Consider the following 16229-nt stretch of genomic DNA (forward strand, 5'->3'; position numbering starts at 1 on the left):
GGTGGTACAAGTGATAAAGAACCCACCTGCCAATGCAGGAGATGTAAGTACAGTATTGTAAAGCTGAGAGAGCTTGGCACCTAGAGGCATTTGACTCACGGTCGAGTTCCAGAAGACCCAAGTCCTTCCAAGTCTTCGTGCTGTTTGCATTGCCTGACATAATCTTTCCTAGTACCTGTTCACTGTGGTTTTTCCTTATCATTTGAGACTCAGTTCAAATATCAAATATTGACTTCCTCTGCAAAAGCTCACTCCACCCTGATGATTCCACAGCCCTTCTGTATATTGTAATTATCTATGTTTGCATATTTCTCCTGAGATCCTAAAGGAGGGGGCAGTTGAAATACATGCCTAGTACCCTGTATGTATTGGGTTCTCAGAGGATTTTTACATCGTAAGTGAATATATAATTGAATGAACAAATGAGTTACTAATTTAATAAGTTTGGTTATTTGTCTTTTCCTTCTGGGTAACACTGGCAATAAATTTGGCCTAGTAGTATGAGTATAGGATTTTACAGGAGTCAGATTTAGTGAAAAGTCGTGAAGAAGCAGCCCAGGTAGAAAAGAATAATTTTCTGGAGCTGTTTAGTGTCAGCTCCATTGCTCTCATTTCCATTTTACTCTCAATAAAAGTATTATAATAGCATGGTACAATAAGTGATCTTTTATTTAACACAAAGATTATGTATAGTACAATCTCTTTCTCTTTTTAAAGGGGCTAATTTTAGGAAGGTCTTCATCAAAACTGGTTCAAATTAGATTTTTGATACTTCAGAGAGTGCATTTTTAAATATTCAGTTCAGTGTCGTAGATTCTACAAGTGTGAGGTAGTGTTAATGAAGATAAATGTTGCAAGCCTGACTTCTTAGAAATCAGTAGGTTAGGAAAAAAAAAATCGAGAGTAGTTTCTTTAAGGATTTATCTTTGGGTCTGCTAGTAGGTATTAACAGTTAATGATCAATTAACAGTGATATTAATGATTTAGACAGATATTTCAGACACTGCAAGACACTCAGTCCTTGTTTATCACTACTTCAGAGTCAACATTTTAGAAATTTAGAAACCTTGAGTTTACTCAGGTGGTTGGTTGTCTATATATAGGTCTTTAAATCATTGGATATTTGCTTTTATGGCATTATTCTTTTGATTTTTTATGACATTTAAGTTTTGGTGGATAGCAGGAAAGTAATTTTCTTCTGAATGTTATATGAGGTTAATTTTAAGGTGAAAGAAAATGAATTTAAAAATTTTCTCTGACTTTATATAACTTTACTGTCACTTGGAGTAGGGTCTTCAGAGATTCTAGTCTAACTGGGAAAAACTTTCCCAGCTTTCCAATCTCTTGACTCATCAAAACCAGTTTGAAATGGTGGTGATGTTATTTATGGATAGACGCATTCCTTTTGGAAGTGATGCACAGTAGTGAGAATTAATCTTTGGTGTCTTCCTCCTCATCTCCCTGTGGTCATTAGTTGAAGGGAAGAAGCTTCTGTATTCATTTATTTATGAATCCATGGTTTGATCATAGATAGTAGAGAGCTGCTACTGCTGCTGCTAAGTCGCTTCAGTCGTGTCCAACTCTGTGCGACCCCATAGACAGCAGCCCACCAGCCTCCCCCGTCCCTGGGATTCTCCAGGCAAGAACACTGGAGTGGGTTGCCGTTTCCTCTCCAAAGCATAAAAATGAAAAGTGAAAGTGAAGTCGCTCAGTCGTGTCCGACTCTTCGCGACACCATTGACTGCAGCCTACCAGGCTTCTCCGTCCATGGGATTTTCCAGGCAAGAGTTCTGGAGTGGGGTGCCATTGCCTTCTCCGAGTAGAGAGCTAAATAAAAGTGTTTTTTACAACTGATAGAAAAATCAAGTGGATATTTGTTTCACCTTCATATTTCTTACCTAATAAGGTATCAATTTGAGAATATCTTCAAAACTCATCTGTCCACTCCCTTTTTTTTTGCCTTTTTTTTTGACTTATGGCAGTATTAATTTCTTGTCAGATTTATTGCGTTTCACTTCTGTGATCCTTTCTTTCTCTCCTGCCAGAGAGTGGACTTTTCTAATATCAGATGAGTTACTCTTTTGCTTAAAAAATTCTTAATTTCCTCAAAGCTGTTATGATACAGACCATTCACAGTATGACCTCCAGCCTCCTTCCCAGTTATAAATTCCACCATTATCAACAATTAAAGATATTACTGCACTGCCTTCTGGCTTCTTCTGTTGTTGGAATTGATGAGTCAATACTCAGCATAATTGCAGTTCTCTTGAAGATGATATTTTCTTTCTTGGTGCTTTCAAGGGCCTTTTGTAGTTTGCTTTAAAATATACCTCTGTGTAAAAGATAAATTAAAAAAACTCTGTATTATACAGTTTTACTATCATATATCTTTACCCAGCTTGGGATTCTTTGATCTTTCTTTGAGGACTGGCATTTTGAACACTTCTGGAAAGTTTTCAGCCATTATTGCTTCAAGTTTTTTCTCTCATTTTAGGGCTTTTATTAGATATATTTTGGACCTTCACATTCTCCATGGTTTTTTTTCCAAGTTGATTATTGTGAAAAGATACAAATAGAGGATTAAATAAGTTTTATTTCAGACATAAAAATAGAATAGTAGACCAATAAAATTGATGTAGAAGACCATGTAAGACATGCAGATATTAGCAGTATAATAAATGAAAACAGTGTGCATAATGACTCCATTTTTATAATATGAATATTTATAATATTTAATATTACTATTTGATATTTACCAAAGTAAAAGAACAGATGATATTTACCAAAATATTAGGGTGTGGGTGATTTTGTTAGATTTTTTCGGGGGCAGGGGGTTTGGATTTTAAAAATTTTTTTATAAATGGGAACAGGGAGTCTGTTCTCATTTCTCTTGTGTATTTACCTAGGAGGTAGAATTTCTGGCTCATACGGTAATAACTCAGTGTTTACTTTTTGAGGAAGTTCCAGACTTTTTCAAAAGCACTACATTCTCAGCACCAGTGTGGGAGGGTTTTAATTTCTCCATATCCTGGTCAAAAGTTTTCCTCCTCACTTAAACTATTTTATTTGTACCAGATGGTTCCATTCTTACATTTTAACACTTCTCTAATTGTATAATGGAACAGTTGTCACATCCAGTCCCTGGAATAGCTAACACTCTTCTCAAAATTTCGTGCTGGTACAGCTCTTTCTAGCTTTACTGAAATAATTGACACATAACATTGTATAAACTTAAGTGTACAGTGACCAGCACTTATAGCCATCCTACTGGGTGTAAAGCAATATTTGTTTGTGGTTTTGATTTGCATTTTCTTGATGGCAGTGATGTTGAGCATCTTTTCAAATGTTATCAACCGTTTGTGTATCTTTTGGAGACATGTCTGTTCAGACACTTAGATTGGACCATTTGTCTTTTCCATTGAGTTGCATGAGTTGTTTACGTGTTCTGTATGCGGGTTCCTGATCAGATTTGCAAATATTTCCCCTCTTTTGTGTCTTTTAACTTTCTTGATAATATCCCTTGGAGCAGAAAAGATTTTAAAAAAATTTTAGTGAAATCCAACTTATCTGATTTTTCTACTGTTGCTTGTACATTTTACTAGTCATAGTTACAGGATCCATTCAGATAATCTAATTTCCTGTTATTGTCAGAACTGGATCTTGTAGCATCTTATGATTGATACAGTTGTAAGCATGGTATGTACCTATAGTAGTGGTTTTTTTTTTCAGCTTACCATTTTTATATATAAATTTCCTTCTATTTATATTGCCAATGCTTCCTTTTTAAAAGTTGTGTTATGTTTTGTGGTTTTACCAAAGTTTGTACTTGTCATGTTTTGCTTGTTTTTTAAGTTCGTGATTTAAATAATGCTGATGGGTAGCTCTCCCATCTACTTAAAAATTACATTTTTTCTTTATTTAGGTCGGGTTGATTTAAAACAGTTGATATCAAAGAAGATACAGTTGACAGCGGAGGCAGAGGTAAGTAATTCTCTCTTCCAGAAACAAAAATGTAGACTTTTAGAGTAAATGGTTTTATTCAGTGCAGTTTTAATGCTAACTGTTTAAAGAACTATTTACTTTTCTTATCAGTTCACATTATCCTGTGATGAACAGGATATGCAGACGACACCACCCTTATGGCAGAAAGTGAAGAGGAACTAAAAAGCCTCTTGATGAAAGTGAAAGAGGAGAGTGAAAAAGTTGGCTTAAAGCTCAACATTCAGAAAACAAAGATCATGGCATCTGGTCCCATCACTTCATGGGAAATAGATGGGGAAACAGTGGAAATAGTGTCAGACTTTATTTTTGGGGGCTCCAGAATCACTGCAGATGGTGACTGCAGCTATGAAATTAAAAGACGCTTACTCCTTGGAAGGAAAGTTATGACCAACCTAGATAGCGTATTTAAGAGCAGAGACATTACTTTGCCAACAAAGGTCCGTCTCATATGTCTAAGTTCTTAGTTTATGCCCTTAGCATATACTCTATAATTGTTATACACTGTTTTATTCTGAATGAATCACCAAAATTCCTCTGGTGAACTTGCAGGCAGTTTAACTTAGGAGTGTTTTGATTGGCAATTTGATATCAAATGAGATTGAACATCTTGCCATTATTAACGAATTGGAGTGTTTTTGAGGGAGATGTATTAGGAATGCTATACTGATATCAAAGTTGAAGAAACTGTTGAGTTTGAAGATGAGACCACATTGGAAGCTCGTGTGATATTTGTAATAGTCTAGTGACTAAACAGGGGCAGGGAGGAGAAGGGAATCCATTTAGAAGTCCTGTTGTGTGCTAGGCCTTAAACTAGGTGTTTTATATATGTAACCTTATTTACTTAAATTCTCCCTTTCATAACAATAATGTCTAACTGGTTATATTTTTTTGTTGTTTACTTTTATTGGTTACACTCACTAATGTGAAATGACCTTTGAGATGGCAGGTATGTGAATATTTTTCAGAGCCATGAAATTTACTTGTTCTTTTCCCTTGTGGGTCTTAGAAACAATTTTAAAGATAAATGAAAATAAACAGTCTTTCTAGTCATTTGTTATTTGGTGTCATGTTCCAATCCAGTTGGCACACTTTTCCCTTAATGTTTAAAGTGAGAACACTGGACTAGTTATCTACAAGCTCCCCTTCAAGTCTAACAGTATGTATCATTGTCTGTGTAGCTAACTTAAACTTTTGCTTCTAATTCTCTACTTCCTCTTGTAAACAGAATAGATAATCTATAGATTGTATTGGGCAACTCTTTCAGCTCCATGTAACTAGAGTTGTCAGATATAAATACAGTACACTTGGTTAAATTTGAGTTTCAGACAAACAACAGATAGTTTGTTAATCATCATGCAATATTTGAGACATAACCTAGTCCCAAAGTTAGTTGTTTATCAAATTCACATTTGTTCTTGTTGCTTAGTTGCCAAGTTGTGTCTGACTCTTTCGTAATCCCAAGAACTGTAGCCAGGCTTCTCTGTCCATGAGATTTCCCAGGCAAGAATACTGGAGTGGGTTGCTATTTCCTTCTTCAGGGGATCTTCCCAACCCAGGAATTGAACTTGTAAAGATGTTAAGAAAATTGTCAAGCAAACTCTTTAGTCCTAAGGGAAGAGAAATGAGAGAGATGATGGCATTAGTGGGTTGAACTGATTGAATTTCTTAAAGTCACTTCTAGATCTAAATGCTGTCATAAAAAACTTTGAAATACTCAATTAAAAAAAACCTGGTGCTAGTGGGATCGTACGGCATGGTGTAACTCTCAGTCATGACCTTTTAAAAGCCTTGTAATTGTGTTGTAACAACCCTTTAAAGATCTTGTAACAGTCCAGTTCAGTTTAGTCACTCATTCACGTCCAACTCTTTGCAACCCCATGGGCTGCAGCACGCCAGGCCTCCCTGTCCATCACCAACTCCAGGAGTTTACTCAAACTCATGTCCATTAAGTCGATGATGTCTTCCAACCATCTCATCCTCTGTCGTCCCCTTCTCCTCCCACTTTCAATCTTTCCCAGCATCAGGGTCTTTTCAGATGAGCTGGCTCTTTGCATCAGGTGGCCAAAGTGTTGGAGTTTCAGCTTCAACATCAGTCCTTCCGGTGAATACCTAGGACTGATCTCCTTTAGGATGGACTGGTTGGATCTCCTTGCGGTCCAAGGGACCCTGAAGAGTCTTCTCCAATACCACAGTTAAAAAGCATCAATTCTTTGGTGCTCAGCTTCTTTACAGTCGAACTCTCACATCCATACATGACCAATGGAAAAACCATAGCCTTGACTAGACTGGTCTTTGTTGGAACAGTCCAAGGAAGATTCAAATGATTAGATTAGAACTACATTCTCTGCAGTAATAGAGAAATTAGCTATCTTTAACATTGTTTGCTTTTTTTTCTCTTGGTTGCAAATAACAGAAACCTACTTTGCCTTATTTAAGTATAAGAGAAAGCATATTTGAAGGATTAATGTATGTCATACAGTCCTAGGAGAAATTGAACACTCAGACTTTGGAAAGGGTGTTTAATGGCAAGAGTTCAGCTACTTCTGAATTTTTCAGTTATTAAGGTTTCCAGTCAAACTTTCTAAGCTCATGAGTTTCAGGTCTATGAGTGAGAGAACTGAAGTTTGTTCAGAAGGGCAGGGCCATATGGCACCGCCCTAACCTAGACTTGGGGTGCCTGTTCTCACATTTGAGGACAAATTCCAGAGGAAATTGAATACATTGAGAAGAGAAAAGAGGATATCTTTACTATTGATATTTGTAGAACTTTTATCAATGTACATGATTTTATAGGGGAAATGTTAGGTCTAATGTGAAAATTGGAAGGGATGAAAACTTACTTTCTATCTCTACTTCTTAAAAATATACATTTATGTTTTGCTTGTTTCTTGTATACCATTTCTAATCTTATTTTTCACATCAGTATCTAATGCAGCTGCCTGGCCATTAAAGGAGCAATCCATAATGAATATGACTGAAATGGAATGTCTACAGATGAGTACTCCTCTTCACACTTTGATTTGTTTGAGTAAACTAAGGAAGTTTTTGGATAGTCCCAGTTTATTGATTTGTTGGCAGACTGCTAGAAAGACAGGTCTAAGTGTTTTCTGCCTAGAAATTGATTGATCATTTGTATAAGTTGAGGTTAGCTTGTACTGTAAGAGTAACACAGTTCAGTTCAGTTCAGTCGCTCAGTCGTGTCTGACTCTTTGTGACCCCATGAGTCGCAGCACGCCAGGCCACCCTGTCCATCGCCAACTTCCGGAGTTCACTCAGACTCACGTCCATCGAGTGAGAGATGCCATCTAGCCATCTCGTCCTCGGTCGTCCCCTTCTCCTCCTGCCCCCAATCCCTCCCAGCATCAGAGTCTTTTCCAGTGAGTCAACTCTTCGCATGAGGTGGCCAAAGTACTGGAGTTTCAACTTTAGCATCATTCCTTCCAAAGAACACCCAGAGCTGATCTCCTTCAGAATGGACTGGTTGGATCTCCTTGCAGTCCAAAGGACTCTCAAGAGTCTTCTCCAACACCACAGTTCAAAAGCATCCATTCTTCGGCGCTCAGCCTTCTTCACAGTCCAACTCTCACATCCATATATGACCACCGGAAAAACCATAGCCTTGACTAGACGGACCTTAGTCGGCAAAGTAATGTCTCTGCTTTTGCATATGCTATCTAGGTTGGTCATAACTTTTCTTCCAAGGAGTAAGCGTCTTAATTTCATGGCTGCAATCACCATCTGCAGTGATTTTGGAGCCCCCCAAAATAAAGTCTGACACTGTTTCCACTGTTTCCCCATCTGTTTGCCATGAAGTGATGGGACCGGATGCCATGATCTTAGTTTTCTGAATGTTGAGCTTTAAGCCAATTTTTTCACTCTCCTCTTTCACTTTCATCAAGAGGCTTTTTAGTTCCTCTTCACTTTCTGCCATAAGGGTGGTATCATCTGCATATCTGAGGTTATTGATATTTCTCCCGGCAATCTTGATTCCAGTCCAGCGTTTCTCGTGATGTATTCTGCATAGAAGTTAAATAAGCAGGGCGACAATATACAGCCTTGACGTACTCCTTTTCCTGTTTGGAACCAGTCTGTTGTTCCATGTCCAGTTCTAACTGTTTCTTCCTGACCTGCATATAGGTTTCTCAAGAGGCAGGTCAGGTGGTCTGGTATTCTCATCTCTCTCAGAATTTTCCACAGTTTATTGTGATCCACATAGTCAAAGGCTTTGGCATAGTTAATAAAGCAGAAATAGATGTTTTTCTGGAACTTTCTTGCTTTTTCCATGATCCAGCGGTTATTGGCAATTTGATCTCTGGTTCCTCTGCCTTTTCTAAAACCAGCTTGAACATCAGGAAGTTCACGGTTCATGTATTGCTGAAGCCTGGCTTGGAGAATTTTGAGCATTACTTTACTAGCGTGTGAGATGAGTGCAATTGTGCGGTAGTTTGAGCATTCTTTTGCATTGCCTTTCTTTGGGATTGGAATGAAAACTGACCTTTTTGGCAAGAGTAAACGTCAACATTCTAGGAATCAGCGAACTGAAATGGACTGGAATGGGTGAATTTAACTCAGATGCCTGTTTTATCTACTACTGTGGGCAGGAATCCCTCAGAAGAAATGGGGTAGCCATCATGGTCAACAAAGGAGTCAGAAATGCAGTACTTGGATGCAATCTCAAAAACGACAGAAACGACAGTATGATCTCTGTTCGTCTCCAAGGCAAACCATTCAATATTACAGTTATCCAAGTCTATGCCCCCACCAGTAACGCTGAAGAGTAACATAGGATGGACCCAAATAATTGTGACTTAAACAAGATAGAAATACATTTTCCTCTCATGGGAATGATCTGGAGGTGAGAGTTCCACAGCTGGTGTAGTAACTCTGGCTCCTTCCTCCTCCCTACCCCACCATTTGTAGGCCATGATCCATTTTCTCATTGTCCAAGTGGTTCTAGCCATTTCATCTGAGATTCAAAGAACAGAATTGATGTAGGGAAAGAAACGGGGTAAGGAACAGGTACCAGCTGTCTTTTAAGGAAGTTTTCTGGAGGTTTGGTCAAACCAATTTTGCTTGTACCTCATTGGCAAGAACTTAGTCTCCTGGCCACACCAAGGTGCAGAGGGAGACTGGGAAATTTATTTATTCTGGGATTTCAGTGCCCAGGTAGCAAATAAAGGGTCCTGATACTAAGGAAGGGGGTGGGAAACGATAGATTGAATGGTAACAGTCACTGCAAAAACTGTCTATTGTAGTTCACTACCCCTGGTCTTCTGATCATTTCTTACCTTCTTCTGGCTGTGTAAGTGTGACTACATTCTTCTGTTTCCCTTTCTGCCTCTTCTTATTTTATTTAAATACATAAATGTGTTAGTCTTTAGTCTACTTGGAACCTTGAGAAAGTTCACTGTTCTTTATGATTTCATCACTTATTTACAAAATGAAGAAATGTCCCTCCCATATACTGCCTTTGGGAATGTTCAGTTCTGTGAACAACACATACTTCGTCCCTTGGTCTGTCAGGTACTACGTTAGGAGCTGAGATTTTGGAGAAGTCATTTCTCATGCTAGCTGATAATACTACATATAAAATAGATAAGCAAGAGGAGCAGCAACTGAATTAGATGCCTTTAAAGTGTTCATTGAAAGCTAAAAAGTGAGGTTACTGTTAGTTGGTATTTGTGATAAGAAATTATGTGATGTTAGAGCTCTATTGAAAAAATTACAGGTGATGGTTACTCTGTTTTGTAGTTAATGAGAATCCAAAACATCAAAATTAGTAATGTTCTGCATATCACCGATTGAGGTATTTTCTTTTTGAATATTTGTTTTCTTTTTTAGTGCCAAAGAAAAATCAGTGGCATATTAAGAAAAAAGAAAGCACAAGGTTTAACAGATTTTATTTTAATGTTGTGATACCATATGACAACAGGAGTATTGTTTTAAGAACAGGAGGAATGTATTTTCTCTATGTAGGTTTTTTTCTGATTGTAGAAGTAGTATAGGCTCAATGTAGAAAATTTATACGAGACAAAGTATAAAAAGGAAACACAACCTGTATACCCATCACTTGGAAATAATATTTTGGTTTATTTCCTCCCAGTAATTTGTTTTCCTTCTTGTATTGTACATGCAGATCCAAGTAGACGCATGTAGGCATTTGTGTCATAGATGCACTGGCAAAATCAACATCAATTTATATAATCAGTTTGTGTATTTTTCTTAACATCATTTTGTGGGCTTTTTTTTGTGTGTGTGTTAAAATGTTCTTTGAAAATGTGATTTAAAAAATGATTTCATGATAGTCATTTGTATGGATACATCATTTGGTAACTACTGGGGATGTAGTTTTACTCCTTTCTGATTTTCTGGCATTTAATAATGGCTAATGAAGTGAAGGAGGTAGGCAGTGATGATGAGAAGCAGTACAATATACTATTTGGATGGTTAAGATGAGGGAGCTACCTAAGTAGATTGGTGTTAAAACGTGTGTTTCAGGTCAGTTTAGGCTGATAACAATGTGATATCAAGAATGTTAGAGTCTAACTTAAGTTGGGAGATAGCCCAGGATGAATTTCATTTTAAACAAAAAGGGATTAAAATTCAGAGCTCTGATTTCATTAGTTCCTGGTTTATCTTGAACTTTGGCTTCCTTATTAAGGACTGTGTAATAGTTATACTCAAGACTTTTTTTTTTTTTTCCTTTGGAGGAGGAATTTATTACAATGCACTACTTAGGACTGTAAACTTCTGCTAAACAACACCTTTTTACTGTATTACCTGTCATTTTCAGGCTACATGTACGTACATCATTGACTTTTTAGGTTTTACCTTTTTGACTTACATTAATCATATAGAAAATATTTTATATAAAGTATGGTGGAAAGCAATATAATGTAATGTGAACTTAGCTCATAGACTGGAGTTCTGATCCTAGTTCTGTAGCCTACAAGTGGTGACCTTGGGTAAGTCACATCACTTGACTTGTTCAAGCTTAGATCTCTCATGTGTAAAATAGGCATTCTGTTACATACTTCAGAGATTGTTTTAAGACTAGAAATAATACATAAAAGCCCCTTAGAAAGTATCTAGCATAAAGCAGTCATTTAATTAATAACAGTCATTGCAGGCAATAATAATGATTTTTACTCCCTTCCACTTAATAGTTTCCACAAAGAAGTCAGGGCTATGTATTATTATTTTTAGTATCTACTTTCTGCTTTATGTTAATAATAGACATTGAATAAAGTGAGCTGTTGTGTGAGTAAGAGTTTTGGTGGCAGGAGTTGATTTCAAAAACTGTTAGGAAATGTGTTTATCACCTATTGTCTTGGCAGTCGCTTTGCTAAGAGCTGGCTGTACAGTGGTTAGCAAATAGACATAGTTTTAAAGCCAAGTGGGGAAGGTACACATTTAAGTGCAGTGATGGAAAAGAATAAGATGCAGTAACTTTAGAGTGAATTGTCAGGGGAGACCTCTCTTGGAGAGTCAATTTAAACACTGTATTAACCTATTTTATTGTGTTACCGGCTTTGCCTGAAATGGTCAGGTTTCTGGTTCCATGCCACTGTGAGGTTAAAAGATTCTCTGTGCAAAGCCAGACAGTGAATCAGAGAAACAAGTAATTCATGAACTAGTGATATGACCTTATGGAGTCAGAGTATAATTTATTTTTAAATTTCTTTTTTACTTACTAAGTTACCATTTTATTAGAAAAGGATGTAATAACTCAGGAACAGCCAGGTGGGAGAGATGCACAGGGCAGATATGGGGAAGGGACGCAGAGCTTCCATGCCCTCTGAGGATGCCATCCTCCCGGCATTGTGATATGTTCACCAGCCCGGAAGCTCAAGAATACAATATTTTGTGCTCTGTGCTCAGAGTATATATTTTTACTTGGTGTTTCTTTCTCTCAGCCTACTCTTTTTTTCTTGCCTCTGTAACCGTTACTTTACCCTACTCTTTTCTCATTTTAAGATTCAGTCCAAAGTAACCTCTGTTTAGAAGGCTTTTTATTGTAGAAGCGTTCTCCTTCTAAAGAGTAAATCTGAATATGTTTTGTAAACCTTGTGCTTATTAAAAAATCATGGTTTCTAGTTGTCCTTAGAATAAAATGAAAAATCCTTAAAATGAGTGAATTCTCTGGCAGTCCAGTGGTTAGCACCTCTCACTTTTCACTGCTGAGGGTGCGGGTTTGATCCCTGGTTGGGGAACTAAGATACCACAGGCCTTGTGGTGTGGCCAAGAATAAAATCTTAAAAGGCTTAAAGATCTGTCATGAAGGAGACCCTGTTTGCTTCTCCAGCTTCATCTCTGATCACTAGTGCGTGTCTTCACTGTGTTCTAACAGTAGGGTCTTTGTTTCATGGTGGTTGTTCTGGATTATTAAACTCTTAGAGGTTGTCTTCATGAACTGCTTGTTTTAAAAAATGAGGTTCTTTGATAGATTAGAAAAGCAAGGTGCTTAGATAAGTTTCTAGTTAATGGTCTGCCTCCTTCCATCATCCTTCTGTCTATCTGTTGTGCTGGGACAATCATAGTACGTGGCTGGCTGAAATGACTGTTAATAGGGATGAGATTGAGAAGATAAATTAGAAAGCCTATAACCTTCAGTCTCCTTTTCAGATTATTGATAGACATTTTTAGACGATTTATTGTGGTCACGTTTTGAAATGCCTATTAAAACCAATTTCGTATAATAGAAGGACTCAGAAGAAGGCTGAAGTGGAACACTCCTTGTTCTATGTTTCTCTGTATTCCCTCTTACAAAGGAATGACAGATAAGCAGTCACTCTTTATTTTTCATCAGTACTTGGATATGTGAAAGGAGGAGGCTAAAGAAACTTAATAGTGTCAACAATAGAGTTCTTCCTTATGTCCCAGTGGCAGCAGCTTCTATCAACTTTAATTCCTCAGAGAAAGAGGACAAAGCTATTGTTGATGAAAAAAATGGAAAAGTCCTGTTAAAAAAGAAATGAAAACTTTTCTTCGAGCCAAATTGAGGATTATAACCTGGAACAGCCTCTCAGAAAGCTCTAAGAATAAGAACCATTCCACCTATGAGAGGTCATAGTTACATTTTGAGTCAGAGGCTATGCATTAAATGACATTATTGACAGCTTACACAATCCCCATGGAAACTATGGGTCATTGGGGCCCTTTACAAGATTAAGAGGGAAGGTTATCTCTGAAGGAATTGTGACCCTTGAGGAGATTAGGAAGGTATGTTATCTCCTAAGGAGGTCAGATTAATGCAGTTGCATAATATATGCTAAATGGGAAGGAGGAGGTTTGGACAGGCAGAGAAAAAATTTGTTTGTCTTGTCTTGCCATAAAATATTTTATGTCATCAGCATTAAGAAATGCCTTGATCAAATCCAAGTTTATGTGCCTGGTACACTATGAAACCAAACAAACTGAAATGTTAAGAGTTTAGAGTGGAGAAAGGTTTATTGCGAGGACCAGGCAGGTGTTACTCAAAAACCTGGGTTCACTCCCTGGTGAGTGACTGTTGAACCAAAAGACACAACCAGGGCAAAGAACGGGAGAGTGATTTATTGCTTGGAAAACTCTGGGGGGGTCTTTCCCAAAACAGTGTCTCTCCAACAGTGAAATTTGGAAAGTCTTAACCTAAGGGTACATGCTGGAGAAGGCAATGGCACCCCACTCCAGTACTCTTGCCTGGAAAATCCCATGGATGGAGGAGCCTGGTGGGCCGCAGTCCATGGGGTTGCTAAGAGTCGGACATGACTGAGCGACTTCGCTTTCACTTTTCACTTTCACTTTTCACTTTCACTTTCATGCATTGGAGGAGGAAATGGCAACTCACTCCAGTGTTCTTGCCTGGAGAATGCCAGGGACAGGGGAGCCTCGTGGGCTGCCGTCTGTGGGATCCCACAGAGTTGGACACGACTGAAGCGACTTAGCAGCAGCAGCAGCAAGGGTACATTCAGACTCATGAAGGGGCTTGAGCTGAAGAAAATTCAGCGTAAAATTGGGCCAGAGGTCAGTAGAAGCTTTAGTTGATTGGAGATCAACATCATGATTCCAGCTTCCACCTTGGTGAGGACCTTAGTTCCTGCTGAACTGGAAGATTTATCATGTATCCCTTGAGGAGGAACTAGGATTGATTAATCGCTGAACTATTGTTTTTTGACTCTTTTTTCCTTTGTTCCGTGCATTCCCTTACTTCCCTTAATGTCTTTAATTACTGAGACCTGTTCAAAGGCAAGCATTGTCACCAGGCTTAGATCACAAAATTTAGTAAGGCCAAAAATGGCTTCTCTTTTGTCAAGAAAACCATGTCTAGTTTTCTTTCTCTGGGGATTTTCTACCGTACCTGCCTGCACAAGGAGAATGTGTGGCTCATGCTCAAAAAACCTGAACTCCTGGTGGTTTTCAGGGAAGAATTTTTAAAGGCAACTTTTGGGGTGACAGGGAGATAACTACAGAGTGTGTAACTTTCTTCTGATTGATTGGTAAAGAGGTAACATGGTGCTATTCTAGGAATCTCAAATCAGCAACCTTCTGGTTGGACCAGTCTGCACTGAGAGCCTAAAGTTACCATCTTCCACCTGGAATTGTTCCTGAAGAACAATTTGAAGATATATATCAGTTAAGTGTTGAATAGTAGCAGAAGTGTTAGTCATTCAGTTATGTCTGACTCTTTGTGACCCCACGGACTGTAGCCTCCCCAGGCTCCTTTGTCCATGGAATTCTTCAGGCAAGAATACTGGAGCGGGTAGCCATTCCCTTCCCTGAGGGATCTCCCCGACCCAGGGATCAAACCTAGGTCTCCCACACTGCTGGCAGATTGTTTACCATCTGAGCCATTATATTACTCCTCAGTATATCCCTTGAGGAGGAACCAGGATTCTGTGTTAGTGTTGAACTGTGTATCTTGACTGCTTTTTCTTTGTTTCTGCATTGTTGTTGTTCAGTTGTTCAGTCGTGTCCAACTTTTTGCGACCCCTTGGATTGCAGCACTCCAGGCTTCCCTGTCCTCCACTATGTCCCGGAGCTTGCTCAAACTCATGTCGACTGAGTTGGTGATGCCGTCCAACCATCTCGTCCTCTGTCCTCCCTTCTCCTCCTGCCTTCAGTCTTTCCCAGCATTAAGGTCTTTTCTAATGAGTTGGCTCTTTGCATCAGGTGGCCAAAGTATTGAAGCTTCAGCATCAGTCCTTCTAATTAATATTCAGGGTTGATTTCCTTTAGAATTGACTGGTTGGATCTCCTTGCAGTCCAAGGGACTCTCAAGAGTCTTCTCCCACACCACAGTTCAAAAGCACCAGTTCTTTAACGTTTAGCTTTCTTTATGATCCAACTCTCACATTCATACATGACGACTGGAAAAACCATAGCTTGACTGTACAGACCTTTGTTGGCAAAGTAATGTCTCTGCTTTATGATATGCTGTCTAGGTTGATCATAGCTTTTCTTCCAAGGAGCAAACATCTTTTAATTTGTGGGTTTCTGAATTAGTAACATCTAGTTAGTATGAATCCGTTCTTTGGAATGGCAGGGAAGGTTTAGGAAGCTCAAATCTTTTTCCTGCAGACAAGAAATAGGGAACACGGAAAGGCTTTTATACCTGGAAGGGCCCCACAGGGTCCTGCTCAGTTTCACTTCCACTGAAAGAGTTAACTCAAAATGTAAAAGTGCGTTAAGTTTGTTTCAGGAACCTTATTCAGGGGCCCTGAAGCCCAGGACATAGTGTCTCAGTGACTCTTAGGGGAGTATTTAAAAGAAGCAGGTGAGAAGTCAGGAGATCTGTATATATATATATATGTGATTTTTGCCTGGAAAAAAACATACAGTCAAGCATAGAAAGATTACTGCCAATCAGCTTACTGTCTAGGAGTCTGTATATCCAAAGCACAGAGTTTTTCTCCATTCTGAATTCCCCTGGGGGCAGCGGGGGGATGTGGATGGGGTGACTGCATGGCCTGTGGCTTGATCCTTATAGAACTGGAATGGTGGGCAGCATTCTTTGTTTACAGTAGAGGTTTTGGAGTATGAGGGGAAAAGGAAGGTGATCGAGAATGGTCTGATTGCCGAGGAGGGTGAGGATAAGGAGATGGCTGTAGCCTTTGGAAATTGCACGTTTTTTGGCACGTGTGGCAACAGCTGATCTGTGGGTGAGACGTGACTAAGGCGCCAGAAGAGTTCGTGCCTTGAGAAGCTGACTGAGTATGTTTAAGTTGAGTTGGGTAGATTAAAGACCT

The 16229-nt window shown here is 38.7% G+C and overlaps 1 protein-coding gene across 2 annotated transcripts in view; it reads left to right on the plus strand.

Annotated features, from left to right (window-relative positions):
- SOAT1 (sterol O-acyltransferase 1) overlaps positions 1 to 16229 on the plus strand; it is a 64070-nt gene that overhangs the window by 23904 nt on the left and 23937 nt on the right. For both annotated transcript variants that reach the window (XM_005690927.3, XM_005690926.2), the window contains exon 3: positions 3923 to 3981. In XM_005690927.3, the coding sequence (XP_005690984.1) occupies positions 3923 to 3981 (59 nt within the window). The remainder of the gene's footprint in view (positions 1 to 3922; positions 3982 to 16229) is intronic.

Source organism: Capra hircus, chromosome 16, assembly GCF_001704415.2.
Source record: "Capra hircus breed San Clemente chromosome 16, ASM170441v1, whole genome shotgun sequence".
Lineage (NCBI taxonomy): Eukaryota > Metazoa > Chordata > Mammalia > Artiodactyla > Bovidae > Capra > Capra hircus.